Here is a 21,201-nt window from a genome sequence, read left to right as displayed (position 1 = left end):
GATGTGAATAAAAGTACGTGACGTAAAACCATAAACTCCCGAAATAATGTAAATTCAGTATTCTACTGATTCCTAATGTTCCACGTACTCTGTGAAAAGCATCGGAAATGTCTTAAGTTTTCTGCTATGCGAGTTTAATGTCTACCAAAATTAGTATTTTCTGAATGTAGTAGTCGTAATTGATGTACACTCACCGGCAAAAAATTGGAACACCTAAATCCTGAAATACGCTCTTCCCTGCAAAGGCGTTATGTGCGTTGCCTAACTCTAGTGCGATAAGTGGGTTATATTAATAGGAAATTTTCAATGGCAACTTCTATAACCTTAGCAAGTTGTTAGTTCAAGGAAAAGAATGACGGAGGATTCTTTTTGTCGGTGAAAGCCCCCTTGATTGAACCCCTCGGCGAAAGAGGCATCCTCCTTCTCCTCCTCTTCCTCTCGGGGAGGGGGGGGGGAAGCAGATCGTGCTGAGGTGAAAACTGGAAAGAATATTGGAGAAAGCAAAGTCATTCACAGTCAGAGCAGAGACATTATCTTAACGTGCATAAAGTTATGAAGGAAGAAGCTGACAGTAGTTACAAAGTAACTGGGAAGGGATTAGTAACGCCTAACAAACCACGCAGAAGAAAGAAATTTTAAACTGATGTGGACGAATTTGAGTGTTATTCGTAGAGCAATTAACGAATTTCACGACCGTGAAGGACAGCGTGCTACTTTAGATTCGTAAGTATTTTTTTTTAACGAGACAACAGCATATAGCTTTGCCAGTTTTTGTCTAGTACTATTGCAACACTGCTCCTATGAGTCACGTGACGTCTTTCCCGCTTTGCGCATGCCAGAGCTCAGACTAAACCGAATGCGCTGTATTTCTCTTACAGTTGCAATTGCAAACATCCCTCCATGTCGGAAATAAACAAATGTGTTAACACTCCCGTGCAGTTAACATGGAGAATAAAAACAATCAGTACATGTCAGTGGCAACAGTGAATTTGTGACACGTGGTTGCATACATATACCTTTGAAAATGTTTCTCGAGGGCTCGTAGCACCGAAATGAGACCTCATCGTACATCTACATTAGAGTATTGCATGGAACCACTTTTGCTCGCTCGGACACGAGTCTCCTCGAGCGTATACAGTGGAAGCTCTCAATATCGTACGCTATCTAGCGTCGATCGTGTGAACTATTTGGCGCTCGAGCGAAACCCTCTCGCTCCAGCACTCCCTTGAGTACTCCAGCCAAACGTTGCTCAGCGAATGTAGTAATAAATTATTTTGTTAGTGCCTTTGAATAAAACAATGAACCATGTTGACATACTTTTATTTGCAGGTATAAGTGATCCTCCGGTATCGGTATCTGGAGAACCACTACCAAATGCACGATACCTTAGCAGTGTTTTGTTTCCGGACAAAGAGAAGCCGGACAATGTGTCTCTCCTGGCCCTAATGCAGTGGGGACAGTTTATAACGCACGACAATGCTCTCTCTGGAAACCCGGAATCAAGTAAGTGTACCCTAACAATCCACATTTAAGAATCAAATGGGCGTATTTTAAAGGATATTTTAACATACACGTACTTCTAATAACTCCATAGTCATATTACACACAGAACCCAATACGTGTCAATTTACACATATAGTATTTTAACTACGTCTAACGCATTATCACTTGCTACAAGGGCTGGACCCTCCGTTGTGTCATGTTTGTAATGTCATTTTAAGCATTCGACACATTGTCGTTGAATGTGTCGATCTTGCTTACCTCCGAAAGACTTTTAACCTTTCCAGCTGTTTGTCATCCCTGTTGAGTGATGATAGCAGCATTTTATCAAATGCGAAGAGAGCTGGACTCTTTCACCGTCTGTAAGGAGGTTTTAGGTTTGTTTGTTCTGACTTTTTAATGTGTTGTGTTTGTCTCGTGCATGTCTTTTTACAACATTGCACTTTTAACTTTTTCCTAAGGGGCTATTTACACCCCTTTTTTAGGTTTCAGTCAGAATTTTAGATAAGGGGCTATTTCCCCGTATACATAGAAGGGTGCAAAATGGCCTTTAGTGCCGACGCACCCAAACAATTTTTAAATCAATCAATCAATCAATCCAATAACACATTAACATGCATTAACTGCAAATGATGCACTGCACTATTTGGTGTGTAAAAATACACACAGAAATGCTTAAAAGTGTACTTTATCAGCTGATGTTCTGTGATGCACTGATCAATTGGCAAGATCATTTCAAAAATAAAAAATTACACATTTAGCTGAAAGTGAAATTGATGCATTTTCAGTGCATCACAGAACAACAGCTGATAAAAGTACCCTTTTAAGCATTTTTGTGTGTGTTTTGACACACCAAATAGTGCATTTGCAGTTTATGTATATTAATGTGTTATTGGAGTCGAAATATATATGTGTAAATTGGCACGTCTTGAGTTTTGTGTGTACACCATTACGTTTTTTGGTTCACAGTTTTCTTTGTTTTAATTGTTATTTTAAGTCCACTTTATGCGCAGTAAGGCTAATCGGGACTGGACCTGGACCTACAGTTTAAAGTGGGATCTGAACCACTATGCCATGTGCCTCCACCTGGTATGATTTATAGTTATAAATCAAAGAACGTAGCGAGAGGAGGCTATTGATTTCCTTCGTTGGAATTTGGATTATCAATGTGTTAACACTTATAATATTAGGAGATTCTCTTCACTCAGAACTCCTGTGACACTGAATCATGTGTGTGGTGGCAAAAAGTCTAATCGTAACTGGACCTATAACAGGATGTCTACCGAAATAACAAATCCAAAAATCTTGGCTTTTTCATGACTTCTACTCAGTGATGTGCCGTAGACTATAAGTTTACGTCTACATGCGTTGTCTACACGTAACCTACGCGTAGATTATATTGGGTTGTAGTTTACATAGACTACGTAGACAATCTATAGTGCATTAAAATTAATTTTCAAGGGTTTCATGAAATGAAAGTGACATTTTCAACTATATTGGCTTATAACGAAATGAAAAGAATCCTATTTACAAGAAAATTTCTCTTTTTTTCTATTATCAACTATGGAAGAAGATAAATAGTATGCAGAAAACAACAATAGATGGCAGTCGTGAGGCAAGAGTGGTCTTTTCCCCTTAAAACACTACAATATTTCCTATATTAGGTTTCTTCCTAGGTGAGAAATTGTTCGAATTTGGAAGAAAGAGTATGGAAAGTTCACCTCACACATCAGCAACTGATACGCAGTATAATTGTCTTCTAATTTCACGGCGCCCTTTGCTAAGTTATCACCTTTCGCCATGTTGTTTACATAGATTACGTAATCTACGTGTATAAAATAGTCTACGTGTAGAATATAGACTATCGTTGTTTACGCGTAGACGCACATCACTTCTTCTACTGAACCTTTCTTTCGATATTCTTGACCTTTTCCCACCCTCTTTCTCAACAGTCACTTAACCTCTCCCTACTTAAGTATAGTTGGAAATTAGGAAATTTATTTTTTTAATTCAATGAAAAAAACCTACCAAAAGGCTGGTTAAGATGAAAACTAAAGCTGTACTTTAACAAGAGATTTAGACTTGCTTTAATTATTAATCCAGTGCAAATTAATGCTTGAGACTTCATCCTGGATGGGGAATGGCCACATTATTTAATATTTTTACAAAATTTCACGCACAGAAGAATGCAATTCTTAAAAAACAAATTGAACAAATCTTAACCACAAATCAATTAGATTTCCAAATTTTCACTTTTTTCAAATCCCAGTACAGGTATACAGGGTGTCTCATAAGTAATAGCGCAAACTGACACAGGTGAAAGAACACGATAATAGAAGCCAAAAAGTCTCAGTAAATATTGGTCTGCAAACGAGCCGTTTTCGAGATAATCGCGAATGTGTGATTACGAGCCACCACTGACTTCATTGTTTGTAAACCTCGTCCTGGTTGGTAAAATGCTACTAATGCAGTACGAAAAGTCATTAGAGACTGTGCACTGATTGTATCCATCCTGTTTGATTCCAACGCCACGTCTCGGAAATGTTCTGTTTTGTAAACAAAGAGCAAACCTCGGAACGCGCAAGGAGTAAAGCACACGGTGGTGTTTACAAAATGCAATCAGTAACGGCTTCTATCCACACATTCGCACACATTATTAGCATTTTATCAACTAGGACGACGTTTACAAACAATGAAGTCAGTGGCGGCTTTTAATCACATTCGCGATTATCTCGAAAACGGCTCGTTTGCAGACCAATGTTTACTGAGACTTTTTGGCTTCCATTATCGTGTTCTTTCACCTGTGTCAGTTTGCGTAATTACTTTTGAGACGCCCTGTATAAGAATGTAAATTCACTATACTGTAAAAAAAAATAGCAAAACATTCTTGACAACAAGCATGATTTCTTGACTGGTAGCCACCCTATATAGTTAGTGCTCAAAGTGGAAATTCTTAGATTGGGGAGGGGATGATTTGTCGAGTTTAAGAACAGGTAGAGGATGCTTGAATGGTTCAACATATGGAGGGGATGTTTACGCAACTTATCTCGGTGGATGCGTTATATAGTACATTTTCTAAAATGAGAGATGACATTTCAGAAAATTTACCTCTCAATTTCGAGCACTTCATGCAGTTTAAAGTGGGATCCGAACCACTATGTCTCAGGATATCGAACCAGAGACTTTTTTATTGTAATGCAACAACGTTACAACGTCACCAGGAAGGACTTCCGTGTGGTGGCGTGTCCAGTAATTTCGAAAAGTTGCTTTCAATCATCAGCTCAAAATTTAACACGTCTCACCCCTCTCCGGCACTATTTTTCTTTTTGAGACAGTGGCTTCGCCCTGTAATTTGTTTCGGCTATCCCCTTTCTATCTATTTTGATCTATCATCTTCTTTATCCTTTTTATTTCTTTCTCTCTCTTTTGATCTATCTCCTTCTTTCAACTTCTGATTCTCCCTAGCTCTACTTCCCATATCTCTGTTGTTTCCCGATAGTTCTTTCTCCTTTCTTCACCTATGTATTTCCTTTTTATCTGTTCTCTATTTCCTTTCTCTCTCTGCTAAGTCTCTCCCTCTCTTTCTTCATATATTTCTCTCTCTCCCTCCCTCTCTCTGTCTCTCTTATACGGTTCTTTCTGTGTGAGATGGTTTCTTCCTCTACGGTACCATAATGATTCTGAGAATTTCCCATGCAGGTTATTTGTAGGTGGTTAAGACTATTTGATGGTGGGTCTGGGCCCACTCGTCTCCCTGGTGGCAACGCTCCCTCTCGGAGATACAAACCAATCAATTCGATTAAAAGGTTGGGGCTGTTCATCCTTCGAAATCATGTGAACATTGGATTGGAAACATTGATTGGAGAACGTTCTGAAAAACCTGTCTCTCTGCTTAGGTGCGTCGTGCTGCAGTTCTGACGGAAGCCATTTACCGGATGACCAACTCCCTACCGCCTGCCTGCCCATCGATATACCTGCAGATGACCCTTTCTACTCTCAATTCAACAGGAGGTGCATGCAGTTCGTAAGGACTGTTCTCGCACCACTACCGGACTGCAGTTTGGGACCTGCTCAACAGGTAAACTTGTACTAAATAGTCAGTTAACCCATTACACTATTACACGAATTACTGACCAATTCTAGTGGCTCTTTTACTGTGCTGATTATGTGATCTGTATCGTTTCTTAACTATTATTTTCTCATCCGCCTTTGACCTGTTTCGTTTACACTGAAGACTCAGCATTTATCGCCAAAATTCATTCATGAGAACTACAAATAATAACTGACTCTATTGAACATTAAAAACTGACAAAAATTTCAAACCAAGTATAAAAACTAACTAGTACTTGTAATCTTCCACTTCCTGTGCTAAAAATGCAGTCAGTCATTTTGAGCGAAACTACCCTATCTCAAATACGCGCCCTATACCAGGGGCGTCTGGGTAAAAGTGCGCTGTTGCCAAACATCGTTGGATCAGTCTCGATGTTGCAACGTTCACCACGCAGTGTTGCCTACTCCTAGCGTGAAACCTTCATTTGAGAGAATGTGGGTCATTTGCTCGTTGAAAGAAATATAGATACATTCTTTCGTATCAAAGAAAGAAGGTATGCAGCCGTAAACATAAATGTGGCAACCATGCTAATTCTGCCACCCACCTAACTCAATGTTCCCGAGTGTAGACTGCAATAAATGGCGTCAAAAACCATTGTCCTCCCATAGTCTTTGTAACAGAACATTTTCTGGACATCGAAACAAATAATGCCTATTTTACAACGCCACATTAATCTCCCTCGTTTTAAGCTTCACAGCCGACGAGGTAAGAAAATGGCACGCTTCGTTTATTCCATAAAGCATTACTTTTGTTTCTTCATAATGTAAGAAACGAGTTTTAGTAGAACAATATTGTAATGAAAACTAAATTGAAGTGGAAGATCTGATCACTTATGCTTCTTTTCTTTGCAAATAGATGGGAGTAGTAACTCACTTTCTGGATGGATCCATGGTGTACGGCAGCAGTGAAAAGCACACCAACTCTTTAAGAAGCTTTATCGGCGGTCGGTTGAGGTCTCAAGTACGGAATGGATACGAACTGCCCCCGCAAGTTGATAAACCCACGGAGGAATGTGACGTGGTGTCGGACGATGATCCTTGCTTTATTACAGGTAAGCTATAGTTTGGTTTACACTGGATGTACAATTGTTAAAACATTTCTATGCTTTCAACAGTGTTATGTATCTTTCATGTTAATTTCGTCTCTGTTCAATGGTTCGTCCTCTTTGTCCTATGTATGTTGTCCTACATTCACAGGGTATGATAGGCGAGGCGAAGAGTCGGTACTTGTAAGGGGCACGTCTCTATGTTAAGCTGTTACGGGTTGTGAAGAATCGACCTTTCTAAGGGCCATCCTGTTGTCCATGGCTTGTCTGCTCCCTGCTGAGATGTAACTGCCTTGAAAAGCGCCTAGACATGGTATCCTTTTTGTTGTAGCGTGATTCTAAGATGGGTGAATTCTGATTATAAATATTTGCGGCCAGGAATGGTTACTACCCTATGATTAGCGTGTTCAAAGTGGTGAGATGTTGTGCCTTGTGATGGAAACTATGGGAATTTAGGTACAGATCGGTCTTCTATACTGGACGAGTAATGTTAACTGGACGATCCCAGTAGTAAAATGGCGTGATGGCTATACAAGTGTATGCGATAACCGTTCATACTCCTACGAAAGGGTTTGTTACTAGCCGTAGCAGCCATCGCAAGATAGGTACGAAAAAGAGCGCGTTAATAAGCAGATGGCATACAAGCGATACACTAATCTGAAACTCACAGCATGTTTATACCCCCTCCCGCCTTCCCTTTTCAGTTTGGTTTCGTCGGTGTCCCGACAAATCGTACCAGCGACAAAACGTACCACTTGGGTTTTCGCGACGAAACGTACCACTCAGATACCCACTTGTGAAAGATCCACTAATAACTTCAAACAATGGCTTATGCTGAGTCTAAGACGTGGGCAGTCTCACTATGACACCTGGTCCTAGGCTATGGAGGAGGAAGGGAGAAGACTAGACTCATTCTTGACGTCTTCAAGGAAGCCACGTTGCCATCCCAACGGCAGGCAGGTTGCAAACTTATAAAAATTCAGGTTGCCAACATCTAAGAATTCAGGTTGCCAACTCATAAGAATCCAGGTTGCCAACTCATACGAATCCAGGTTGCCAACTCATAAGAATCCAGGTTGCCAACTCATACGAATCCAGGTTGCCAACGCCTAAGAATCCAGGTTGCCAACGCCTAAGAATCCAGGTTGCCAACTCATAAGAATCCAGGTTGCCAACTCCTAAGAATCCAGGTTGGCAACTCATAAGAGTCCAGGTTGCCAACTCCTAAGAATCCAGGTTGCCAACTCATAAGAGTCCAGGTTGCCAACTCATAAGAATCCAGGTTGCCAACTCATAAGAATCCAGGTTGCCAACTCCTAAGAATCCAAGTTGCCAACTCATAAGATTTGTTTCTTGATTTGATTTAGTTTATTTTACTTCGCGTTTTGTGCCTCTTGGCTAATTTGCGAAGATGGAGATGAGTGATGAAATGATGAAATTGATGAATAGACATTCACAAACAACCAAGCCCGACCGGGATTCGAACCCGGGACCCTTGGCGTCGCAGCGCGATGTGCTGACCACTCGGCCACAGGGTCGGGCTCCAACTCCTAAGAATCCAGGTTGCCAACAGTAGTGTAAGTTGATTGTTTCAAAGTAGCACTTAGTAGGTATGCATTTGTAGCCTCTTTTTTTTATCAATTGAATATCAGTTTTTGACAATTTTTTGTCGATGTTTTAGCGTTTAGCGATGTTTTAGTAAAATTTCCCTTTTTTCCCACCTCGCACTTGGTAGGTATATCACGATCTTACGTGATATAACTTAACCTATTCATTTTATTCGTGCTAAACTACACGAGAGCCTCTACGTGCTTTGACCTACTTTAGAGTAGTATGCTACGGTAGGAGCTGGACACCTCCTTTGACCTACTTTTTTATTTTACGACGTTTTACGCACTAAACTAACCTACAATGAGAGAAAAAATTGACAGAAAAAGCTCTGGCATCACTTTTTAAGCTATTTTTTACCTCCTGCAAATTTTTCTCTTATGCTAACTCGCCCTTTGACCTACTACTTTTTTATTTTACGACGTTTTACGGACTAAACTAACCTACAATGAGAGAAAAGTGGACAGAAGAAAAGCTCTGGCATCCCTTTTTAAGCTATTTTTTTTACCTCCTGCAAATTTTTGCTCTTATGCTAACTCGTCCTTTGGCCTTCTTTTGAAATGACTTACGACATTTTCCTATAAGTCTGCTGTCTCCTCTTACTGTAAGGTCCCCTCAGTGTAATCTACTACGACCTTGCTCTCAGCGTAATCTGCCACGATGTTTTTTAAAACTCTCATGTGTGATCTTCTACAATGTGTGGCCCCCCTGCTACAACCTAACGGGACCTCTCTCCTACGATGTTTTGCCCCCCCCTCCCGCTACGATGTTTTTCTCCTCATGATGCAAAAAAAATTAAAAATGGTATTGTAGCGATATTTGAAATCGACTGTGCTGTGTGAAGGGCATGTTCACTGAACAATAGGAGGAGAGCGGGGGAGAGTACAAGCAAGCGCCACCTCAAGTTTTTTTCAAGAAATTCGATTTGATCCTAAAAACTCTGCATCCTATTGGAGTGCTTTGGGCGTTTTTTTTTGTTTTTTTTAGATTAAAAATTTTGTAATGGAGGATGTAGAAAAAGCCATTCTTGCTCGACGAAGGCGATATATTTAAAACTGCTCCGTGACCCTCTCGTTCTTCACGTCGTGGACGAAGGACTTCTCGGCGATCAGGATGACGCTGCATAGAGTATCGGCAGGCAGCGCGTCGTGGAACTCGCACACGATCTTGATGTTGGTGCGATCATTGACCCCGACCTGCTTCCGCTTCGTGGTGTTGATGACGGACATGGGTCTGTGGGTTTTGAATTCGCTGGGCGTGTAGTACATGTCCACGCTTCCCTCGGTCACGCGTTAGTAAGCCGAGAACGCTTCGTAAAGTTTGAGGTAATCATCTTTGGTCATGTCGAGGTTGTAATTTTCGCGCGGGAACACTTCGTTCCTCCCATTCTTCAGATAAACGTTCTTGATCTTGCAGTCGTCGAACTTGCTGGAATCTTTTTCCTGATTGTTGTCCCTCCCGGTCTGAAAGAGCACTACGACGAAATCTGGCATGTCGAACTGTATGTTGTTGAACTGCGTCGTCACGTCGAATTCCATGTGACTTCCGGACGCCATCTTCTGCACGCACTGGTAACCGTGAAAGTGAATCGGCACCTGCGGACTCTTCAAGATCTCCGCTTTGTACTTGAGGGCGTAGTTCGTCTCGTATTCCACCACCGGCATTCTCAACTCCATGCTCCGGATGACGCACTTGGCTGCTTCGGGTAAAGTGTTGGGCAGCGGCGTGGTGCCGTCCGGACCCAAAGTAGCGTATCGCATCAGTGCGTCGTTGTCGTTGGTCGCTCTTCGAAACGTGATCCTCAGTCCTCCCTTCCACATGATCTCCTTGTAGTCCGAGAAGAATCCCGGCAGCAGACGCATGGGAAAGAGCACCGTGTGACTTCTCGTCGATATTTTGGTCCCCGCTTCGAACCCCCCGCTTGATAGTATGCCGCGTCCGTTTTGGATAATTTCAACGTTCCCACTGCCGTCGACGTGATGCCTGGATAATCTATTCTGTCGATGACGGTACCGTGTTTCCTCACCTCCACCTGCGAGAACAGGTGAGGCACGAAGTTGTCCACGAGTATCAAATTTGCTGCTGCGGGAAACGCGTCTCCGCTTTCCTTCTTCACCACGTCGAATTGAAGGTAGAGGTCCGCTCTGTGAGGATGAACGAACCCATCCCCTACGTCCACGTCGTATTCGATCTCCCGGTTCGCTTCGTTCAAATTTGCGAACGTGCGACGGTTGGGAGGGAAAGATTGCAATTCGTAACTTTCGATTTGCTCCATTTTCACTATGTGTGTTATTTATTATACGTTGATCTCCAGGACGGCCGTCGTCGTGGCACCTGCGAAATCCACCACGTCTCCTTTCTCGTTCGTCACCACCAACTCTATGTCGTCTATGCGGTTGCGACATTCTGGAAAATAGATCGGCGAAGATGGTGTGTAGATGATCGGTTCCATGAATTCGGAACTGGGTTTGAACGTGGCTATGATTCCCGTCTGCTTGTGACTTCCCAGCAAACCCCCGTCCGAGGATTTCGTGATCATGCCTTCCGCCACGTTGCAGTGTACGTTCAGAGTCTCTATGGCCAAGAATTTAGGAATGTTGGTTGCTACGTGCTTGATGCCAGCTTCGAGTTTTGTGTCGTTCTCGAAACCTAAAAGTTCTCCCATGGTGCCCAGGTCCACGGTCTCCGTCGCGGACACGATTTCGACTCTGTGCGTGACCGAATTTTGAGAAAGGTACGTGCCTTTGGGTAATTGAGCTTGCAAAGTGGAAAGATTGTATTGGCCTGGCGTGACGACGATATGTTCGCTTCCGACGCTAATTTTGTTGTTGTGCTGGGTGACGTTAGGTATGAGGTACATACTGTAGAATGCACGCAGAGCTACGGATTTAGGATAGACGATGTCGTCGTGCAGCGTGAGTTTCAAGATCGAAGATTCGCTCGTGAGATGGAACACGCCCATCGTGTTTAAGGTTCCACAATGCTTTCTGGAAATCTTCCACCTGTGGCTTATTTATTTTAGAGAGAAACGCGAGCATGGAGAGACAGAGATGACCGCAGTTCACGTCTCCGAAATTTTGAATGCGTTCGTCGTTGTAGTATATAGAGGTTTTGTTCGTTTTCAGATAATGAACTAAATTTGTAGGTGGAACACCTCCGAAAGAATCGAAAACGAATGCTTTATTATTTGCGTAGTGATAACATATCCAATGCGTGCCTGGATTTTCTTGACTGTCCAAGTTGACTACGCCGCATTCTCTTCTTTTAACGGTTGAAGGTAACGAGTCGGACATGAAAACTCCTCTGAAGTGTTTGATTTGTAATGGTTTGATCAGAGATTCAATGTCTCGGTTGGTGAGTGCTGCTGTTTCTTTTTTTTAAACTTTTTCATCACGCCCTTCCCCCCTTTCTTCTCCATGGCCAGGTTGTGACGTTTCTGTTCTTCCAATTCCGCCTTGTTCTTCTTCGAGTCGATCACGGTTTTCGCGATGGCGGCGCTACCCCCGACCAAACTTCCAACGGCCCCCAATGCTGCCAGGATGACCGGGATGCTGAATATGAAACCTCCGATCTTTTGCTGTTTCCGCGAACGCTGCAACCTTCTCAATTGAGGTGTGCTGAGAAGTAATTTCATTCCGTGTCCTTTCGTCAAGCAAGAACGTTTCTTCTCGCGTTGTTTCTTGGTGAGTAACCCATCGAGGGCACCTAGATTTTTAAGATTCGAATATGGTATCTGGTACACGACACCCTTGGGCTTCATGTTGATGCTCTATATATATTTTTTTCACGGTATGTTATTTATATATATAAATGTTCTGAGATTTTTTTTGTTTCCCTCTCTCGTGTAGTTTTTTTTCACGGTATGTTATTTATATATAAATGTTCTGAGATTTTTTTTTTGTTTCGTGTAATTTTTTTTTCAAGGTATGTCATTTTATATATACTCCGCGCAGTCGTTACACAAATTCTATTACGTGCTTTGTTTTCTTACCAAGAAGTTCCTTTGTCCCCTTGTACACGATTCGAGTTTTGTTCTCGATTAAAATAGCTAGCTTCTCGTCGGATAACATGTTAGCGTATCGATCTGGTAAAAATAGACTGTATTGTCCGTCGAGCAACAGACGCACCTTGGGACCATACTGGGTAGAAACGATTGAACCGGAAGTTATCGTGTAAGGTTTGCCGACTTCCAATTCCTGAATTTTTACATACTCGACTGACAAATTTAGCATTTGTTTTAATGCTTGGAGGTCACTCATTTTTTTTCACTCATATCGAAGAGAAAAATTTCAGGATGTTAGAGAAATTTAATTTTTTTTTTCTCAATGTGTGTTATTTATATATACCGAAGATTATTTTATTCACAATGTGTGTTATTTATATATACCGAAGATTATTTTTTTTCACGATGTGTGTTATTTATATATCAAGTTTTGACACGTATATATATTATTACTTTTTTTAACAGAGGAAGAAAGTTCGTGGTTCCGAAAAAAAGATGATGTGCGTGATGATTTCTTCGGTCTCCTGTTTAGACTTGCGCCAATCGTCCGTGTATCGTCTTCTTCCCTGCCTCGCCTCGTGAAGTTCATCTAACCTATCGTTTAATTTTTCCCCTGCGGCCGAAAGAAGAGTGTCGAGATCACCGCACATCATGCCACTGATCTCCCGAAGATGATCCTTGACAGCCATTTCACATGGGAATCGAAATGCCGGCGTCGTTTTTGCTATGAACAAAAGTTTTCCTACATCTCCGTTTACTGCGTGTTTGAATATTTTACATAGCAGTTCGGGCGGCAAATCAGTTATACGAGACATGTTGTTTTTTACTGTATGTTATTTATATACCCCACCCAAATTTTTGTTTCGTGTTCATGGCGATGGTGGTGCCCAGTGCCGCAACTCTTTCATCCAACGATGCGTCTCTGCTGACGAATCTTTCGAAAGCGGCACGCTCCAATTTCTTGTCTGCTTCGTGACGTGCATCCAGATCGGTGCGAGTGGTGTTGTAAGCGATGTCGTGATCCTTGCATGCGGCGTCCAACGGATTCACACCCTTGTCTCCTCTCTCCAATCTTTTCTCGAGTTTGGTACCCGGTCCGCAGTACTGGTAGCCAGGTAAATGCACCTCGAAAGGTAACTTGTTGATGATGTCGTTTACGAGTCCCTTTCCTTCGGCCACGTTCCAGAATCTCGGAGGCAGCGTGTTGATAATTTTGATCAGGTAACCTATGCCTTTGTCGTCGTTCACGATGAAGTTGGAAAGTTTCGTGCTGATCATGTCCACGATGCCAACCTTCTCGTTGTAGAAATTACGATTGCCTGCATTCTCTTCGCCGGCTATCACCAACAATCGGTCCACGAGCTTCCTCACGTCGTCCACCCAAACGAATTCTTTGGGTAACGTGTTGTAGCGTTTGACGCCGCTTCCACTCTTCACCTCGTTCCAAATCGGTTTGATGAGATTCCTGTACTTCTCGCCGCTGCTCGATTTCACCCTATTCTGCGAGGCGTCGTTGTTCTGGTACATGGCATCCGTCGTGATTAGAATTTCCCTGTAACTCTCGTAATCCTCGTCGGTGTAATCTTTCGGCTGCTTTTTGGCGACGAGTTCCCACAGTCCCACCGTACCCGGATACCTGGTCCAACTATCCTTCTCGCCTAAATTAACTTTAATGTCGTTGCCTTCGAAGGTGACTTTCGATTTCCCAATCTTCCACACCACACCGCCTTCGTTGCTCTCCATGCTCGGATACAATCCGAACACTTCGTCCTTGTCGAACTTCCCCGTGCTCAGGTAGTCTCGTGCCAAAGGTCCCAACTCGATTTTATCCGAAGACGACGACGTGCTGCCTATGGCTCGACGTCGTGCCGGTACTTCCTTCAGTTCGAACGGCGTCGAAGGAATGCTCGAAATGGGCGTGGGTACGGTGTAACTTTTAACTGCGAGTGGTACGAGTTCGTTGATCAAATTTTTATTTTGTTCCGTGACGCTTTTAATTTCTTTACCTAGACCGCTGATGGCATCGATCACAGGTTGATCCTGACGTTTCTTCTCTTCGTAGGATCCGCAATTCTCGGATTTCCAACCTTTGAAGCGCTTCACGAGGTATTCTAGCAACTTGAGATTTTCGTCTTCTTGAAATTGACGTTTTGACCTTTTTCTATATACGTTGAAACGTTTTTGAAACGTCGAATTCTCAGCCTATACGTTCGGTTCTCGTAGTTTTCTTGCTGTCACCCGCTTGAGACTATCCACTTTTCTAACACTCACTTTTTGTTGTAATGGTTATTTTATATATGCTTGTCAGAAGTTTGAAAAAAAAAGAACGTTTTTTCAAATTTTATTCTTTAGATTCTCGATTTTTGATTTTTTTTTTGATTTTTTTCTTCTTGTTGCAAATCTGAAATTGTCCTCTTGTTAGCCTTTGAGACGTCTAGATAAACGTTTATTTTATTTCTATATTTTCCATGGTTTGCTTTTCGAGTCATGTCGATGGTCATGAATCCGAAATCACCTTGGTTCCAACAGTGGGAGCAGAATTTAGAAAATAGATTGTAATTCATTTCAGCCCCCACGTAATCATCGTGTGCGTGTTTTAAATTGGTGTGGTCTTGTCGAAACAAGCATATGAAATTAGCATTGTCGCGTAGCAGTTGTTTCGGAACCTTGGAAAAAGTTTGTGCCAGGTAGAAACAATCCAATCCTTTGTGACGACCTCGAGTGAAAAAATTACGAATCTCGTTTTGATTTTCCAAGATCATGTCGTCGAACACCACAACGGAATTCTCGAGACAATCGTCCAGTGGAATGATTTCGGATGCGAAAGTTGCAATGCCCAGTCCCTCGTACAGTTTCATAAGTTGCTGGTATTTCGCTTGTTCGAGACTTTTCGAAAATACGTAGAGGTGTCTGTTTTCCCAGTCTAACCAATTGGGTGCGAGGATAAAATTATCAATGAGCAGTGTCGTCTTTCCGCACCCCGAAGGTCCTACGATCAGACATCGTATGCTGTCGGGGAGCAATTCGCCGTTCCTTTTCTTCGTTTGATTTTCCGAATCAGGTAGACGTTTCACAACATTCCACGTACTCATAGAATCACTTCGTTCGAATCGATCCAACTTGTGTCCGGAAGTCCCAGCCATTTCACCAAAAGTTTGTCACCTCTCTTACGCAAAACTTTTTCGATAAGGTACGTGTCGGGGTATTTAGTTTTAGAGAGTTCCTCCTCGTAGAAGCGCCCCAATAAAATTTCACCGCCACTGTCCTTTATTATATACGTGTGACGGTTCCCGGGTAAAACTCGAACCACGGTAAAAAGTTCCGTGCTCCAGTTTCGTGTGAAACCCCTGTCGAACGTTCGCTTCAATTTAATGACCCTCACCTGGTCTCCAATTTCGTATTTACGTTTTTTTGTCGTGGGTGTGTACTTTGGACAGTAAACGGTAGAAATTAAACGTTGCTCGTCGGACTTGGTAACGTCAGCTGGCTTCATGCCTATCGTTCTGTGCACCGTGTGATTATATTCGTTAACGAGTTCCGGAAGAATGGTGACCCACTTGTAGCTTCCCTGAAGCGTGAAGCGTGACCACATGCGCGATTTCAGAGTCCGATTGAATCTTTCCACGATGCTGGCTTTGACGTCACTGAAGGTCGAGTAATGTCGAACGTCGTGTTTCCGAATAAACTTTTGGAATACGGCGTTGTAAAATTCCTTCCCCTTGTCCGTGTGCAGAAACCGAGGTCGTCTGCCGCCGCTTTCGCGAAAAATTGTCTTGAATGCTTCCGTGACGCATGTTCCTGTTTTCGCCTTCAAAGGTAGAGCCCATGCGAATTTCGAAAATGTGTCTATGACGGTGAGGAGGTACTTGTTACCCTTGTTCAATTTATGTACATTTTTTAACTTGCCGCTACTCATCTCGACGAGGTCGTTTTCCCAGAGGTCGTCGATGCCCTTGGTTACCACCGCCAAACGTTCGTAGTTGCGGCGTGCAGGTTTATGCAATTCTTCGACGATGGCTTGCCTAGACATTTTTTTTTTAGAGATTACGTTTCAAGAGAAGCACAAGCGTGATGGGATTCAAAGAGGGTGGCACCTCGCTCGTGTTTTGAACGATCAGCTTATCGCCGGCACTCAAGTCGAAAACGGTAAGATCTTCGTCTTCGTGTATTTCATATATGTTGTGCGTTTCGTTCCAACGTGCCAGAGGAATGTTTCCTGCTTTCTGGACACCACGATTCGATATCAAGGTCATGGTGGGCACGCTAGCTTTTCTGCCGTGAGACCAGTACGAAAATTCGTTTATCTGAATGGTGCCATCGAGGAGAAACTTGTAGTACGGATGATAAGGATGTAACATGTACAGTTTGTTACCTTCGACGAACGTGGAGATTCTCTGTTGATTGGGTACGCTGTTGATTTCGATGGCTTGCAAGGTGAACAATTTGGCGAATTTAGTGTCGACGCCGAGCAGATTACTGTGAACTTGTCCGAGTTTATTTTCGATGGGCAGCAAATTCTCGACTATGGTATCCGTTACGGCAGAAAATGACGGTTTGATTTTCACTTCCACGTTCAACTGCTTGTAGTTTTCGTTGAGTTCTTGCAACTTGGCACCGAAAGAGGCCAGCGTCGATTCCTGCGTGGATTCCAGCACTCCAACTTGATCTCTGATGTTGACGACAATGTTCTGAAGGTTCTCCACTTGATTCAATTTCGAACTTTTCTCGGTAAGATCGTTCACGATGCTGCGCATCTCGGTAAACTGCGTGTGAAGATCGGCGACGCTCTGCGAAGTGGGCAACGTCGACACCAGCGAACTGATTTCATCTCGAATCTGTTCCACGTTCGCCGTTTCCGTTTCTAATCGTTTCAGCATTCGAGATATGTTCCTTTTCAAAGCGTGTAATTCTTTGGAGGTGGGGAGATTGGCCACCCTACTTTCGAGATCGCTCAATGAACTTTTGACGTCGCTCGAATCGGATAGTGCCGTCACCGCCGTTTTCAATTTTTCCAAATCTTCGCTCGAAGGCACGCTCGTCCGTAACGATTCCAAGTCACCCTGTATGTTGTCCAGTACGTGATGAAAATGAGCAAGGTTCGTTTCGACGTTCAAATTTTCTAAATATTCGATCTTGTGCTGAACCGTGCTTAACGTGTCTTGAATGCTCGTCAACGCACTCGCTTCAGCGTGAATATTTTTAATTTCTTCGTTGATCAACTCCAGAGACGCCTGAAGCGTAGCGATAGTGGTTTGAATGTGTTCGAAATCTTGATAAGCCTCCAATTGAATTTTTATGTTCGCGACGCTTTTACCGATGACCTGCAGTTCGTGTGACGATGGTAGGTTCGTCATGGTATCTTCCAAAGTCTGTAACTTGGATTTAATTTCTTCCAACGTGCTGGTGAATTCTTCTTGTAATTTGGAAACGACGACATGCAAGCGTTCTACATCGATATCGTTCACGACGGTTTGAAGTTCAGAGAAATTCTTTTCGATTGCGGAAGTTCGTTCTTCGATTTCGAGTTTCAATTTTTCCAAATCTTCATTTTTCGATTGAAATTGCTGTAATTTGAGCAAATCATTTTGAAGCGAATCCACGCTCAACTGTATATTTTGAACGTTGTCGTAAGAAGGTACGTCAACATAATTTTTTATGAGCGTTTTCAGTTCGGAATCGATTTTCAGAATGGGGTCGAGACATTGCGTTTGGAGCGTAGCGATCTCCGACTCTAAACTTTTGTTTAAGGTCTCCTGCAAAGCGATCAAATAGCTCCTCAACTTTTTAATTCGGACATCCAACATGAGAATCTCTTCTGCGTGGTCTACACGCTTGGTGTGGCCGAAAATGTCGTTAGGCATTTTTGTTAACGGTTATTTATTATAGGATAGACGATTCGTAATTCTACGAAGAGAGGAATGAGTTTGTCGTAATCTCCTAGGAGTTGAACGTAAAGACAATCTCCTGCAGACACATCGTACGCCATGTTAGAAAGTACCTTGTCGTGCTTCATTCGAAAAATGTTCTTGCCGCTAGAAATTTTAATATTTCGCCCTGCGTTCTCCGGATTCACGATGATGCGAAGTTACCCTTCGATCGGAATTTCGTAGAAATGTAAATTGTTATTGAAGACGTAAAAAATCTTGCCCACGTCGTCGTCGAATGTCGTCCAAATGCTGTTGAGGTGAATAATCAGTAGACCGTTGAGTTTAGTTAACACGGAAGGTAGAAATTCATGATCTGTCGTCGTGCGGTGTACAGTCTCCATGTTGATCTGTTTTCGGAAACCAAAGAGATTCATTGTCCTTTGCTAGTTATTTGTCGTGTATGTGAGACAGTTAAAGTTTATTTTTTTTCATTTGCATTGCCTACAATTTTTACTAATTTCTAAACGATAGTGTCCCCAAGGCAACGTGTGGATTCCACAAGACAAAATACATCTTTTATCGTCATGCGGATCTAATGCTACTTTCCTAACTTTGTTTGTTGTAATCACGTGGTCTACGCTTTGGATTCTTTGTTCTATACTTAGTATCGTCGATTGTGAGTAAAGGCAATCGATGTAATCGTGGAAGGTGAGTTTGTTCTCCACCGTATTTTTGCCCACACCTTTTGCTTTCTTCGTGACGCTACTTTCTGTTCTCATGGCATACATTTTCGAACGCAAACCCGCGAACTCGACAATAATATCACCGTTACATTCATCTTTCAGTTTACCTAGGACTTTTTTGTTGAGGGAAGGAATCCCAAATCTGTTGGGTTGAGGATATGCAGAAGTATCGAAATACTCAAGCATGGAAGGATTTTTTATGTCTACATAGAAGTTAGGTGTTTGTATGCTGTAAATGAAGCTGTCGGTGTCCGTGTACAAAAGTGACATCTTATCATTGAAGAAGGGTTTCATCACGTCGTAATGAAATTCGAACATGTAAAGTTTCGACAAGTCGAGAACCGTTGCGCCAACGTAAATTGGTTTTCTGAATTTCATCAATTTTATATCTAGATTGAAAAGTGCCAAATTCTCATTGTAAATTTTTCTCGACTTGAATCTAGGATCGGCCACCCACTTCATGCATTTATTTTTTTCCGAAACCAATTTCACGTCTACATGATTCCGCACGTTTTCCATCGTCTTGCCGTACACCGCGTTATTCATCAATTTTAAAAAATCTTTGTCTAAATCGGAAGTGGCAACCGTCCTATGTTGCGTGTTTGTTTCAATGTACGGTTTGAGCCACTCGGAATGTTTAAACCTGAGGACTCTTCTAATCTTCGCTACCTTAGCACCCTTCCCGATCAAGAATCGGAGATTCGAGTAATGAACAACGTATCTCTTTTTCCCCTCTAGAGTCAACAAAAGCTTGCATTGATTAGAATGAGGCGAAGATTTGAACTCGGATGCCGGTGGTAAATCGCTGAACAGATCGTGTAAGTAGTCGGGGAATTCGATATCCACCTCTGCGAAGAAGCCATACTCACTATCGTCGAAATTTTCTACGTCTATTGATGCCCATTCGAATCCCCCGTAAGGAAGTTTCTGTACCATGGCATGTCCGTAGAGATTATTAACGTCGGCGTAGAAGATGTAATTCGATGCTCGATTTGAATCATAATCTTCTTTCATGTGCACGTTGTTGGCTTTTGCATATATCTGCACGCATTGTACCATTCCGCCCCGAATCCCCCTCTCGATGAAAAGTAACATGTCCACGTCCGATATCAGTTCCAGCTTAACCTTTGTCTGGAATAACATTGCCGACCACGCTAATCCCGGTAGGCTGTAGAAATACGCTGGATCTAATTTATAAATATTCGTCGCCGTTTTCCTGAACGCTTGAAAAACATCCGCGAGTATCGTCACGTCTAATTTTAAGTATGCGTCGTGGTAGTCTCCGAGTGTCCTATATTCTAATTTCTCCCACATGAGTTGCGCGTGTTGGTATTCTTCGTCCGTGATTCCTTTCTCTCTGAGTCTGCTGTAAAATTCTCTTGGGCGTGGAAGAGCGTCGTCGTTAAATTTGGAATTATCACTAACATATTCGTAAGGATAAATCCCTTTACGTCTAACGAGTTCTATGTCTACGTTGGGAAAACTAGCTTTTGTAATTTTGAATTGTTCGTCTAAAAGTTTGCTGGCAAGAGCGTCCAGGCTGGCAGAGAGAAATCTGTACGAATCCAGAAACCTCATCTCGATGGTATTTTTAGTTTCGGGAATCATAACTTTCTTACTTATAGAGATGTATCGTTCTTCGTTTTGAGCAAGAATATCTATTTTTTGAGTGTCGTATCCGAGTTTCCTAATTAAGGGATGAAAGTCGTAATTAGAACCATTGTGAAAGAATATGGGGACGAATTTTGGTTTTTGGATTTTGAGGTTGCATGCATTACAGATTCCGCTTATGAAGCGACCGTCCGTATGCGAATTGTGAAACATTTTACGATTGTCGTCTGTGAAGTGGTTATCGCACACAGGGCACTTGACAGTGTCGTAGTAATTTTGAAGTTCGATAGCAGAAAACGGAAGCATCGGTTTCGATGTTTGCAGCATGCATCCAATTTTCCCAACCTCCTCGATCATCTTTTCGAAGAAGCGTTCGATTGCATCGGGTCCTCGGTATACGTACGGTTCATCTATTTTATCCTGTCGCACGACAACGTAACCGAAACTGTTTGGTTCGTGAAGCTGGTAAGGTGTGGTGGAAGAAACTTCGGGATCCGGATCGCAGTACGAGAGTGGTTTGAGGAACGCCTCGAAATCAGCAACGATGATTGCGGGATGTTCCAACAACGCCTTGTGCATTTTGAATTCTTCCACTTCGTTCTTTTCGGGCATCAACATTCGAACCGGTCTGTTGTCGCCGCAATATATTTTATGTTCGGCAAGTTTCTCGATAGCAATGTGACGTCCGGTGTATTTTCGATAATCGACTTGTT

At 42.5% G+C, this 21,201-nt stretch overlaps 1 protein-coding gene across 1 annotated transcript in view; it reads left to right on the top strand.

Annotated features, from left to right (window-relative positions):
* The window catches only part of LOC145977930 (salivary peroxidase/catechol oxidase-like), a 101,404-nt gene that overhangs the window by 31,876 nt on the left and 48,327 nt on the right, over window positions 1-21,201 (top strand). The window contains exons 5-7 of the mRNA XM_083110258.1: window positions 1,330-1,503; window positions 5,397-5,578; window positions 6,467-6,662. Coding sequence (XP_082966384.1) covers window positions 1,330-1,503; window positions 5,397-5,578; window positions 6,467-6,662 — 552 coding nt within the window. The remainder of the gene's footprint in view (window positions 1-1,329; window positions 1,504-5,396; window positions 5,579-6,466; window positions 6,663-21,201) is intronic.

The sequence above is a fragment of the Lepisma saccharinum genome, chromosome 24 (genome assembly GCF_977018435.1).
Source record: "Lepisma saccharinum chromosome 24, izLepSacc3.1, whole genome shotgun sequence".
Classification (NCBI taxonomy): Eukaryota; Metazoa; Arthropoda; class Insecta; order Zygentoma; family Lepismatidae; genus Lepisma; species Lepisma saccharinum.
The sequence above is the reverse complement of the archived record's forward strand: the minus strand, read 5'-3'. Positions and strand labels throughout refer to the sequence as shown.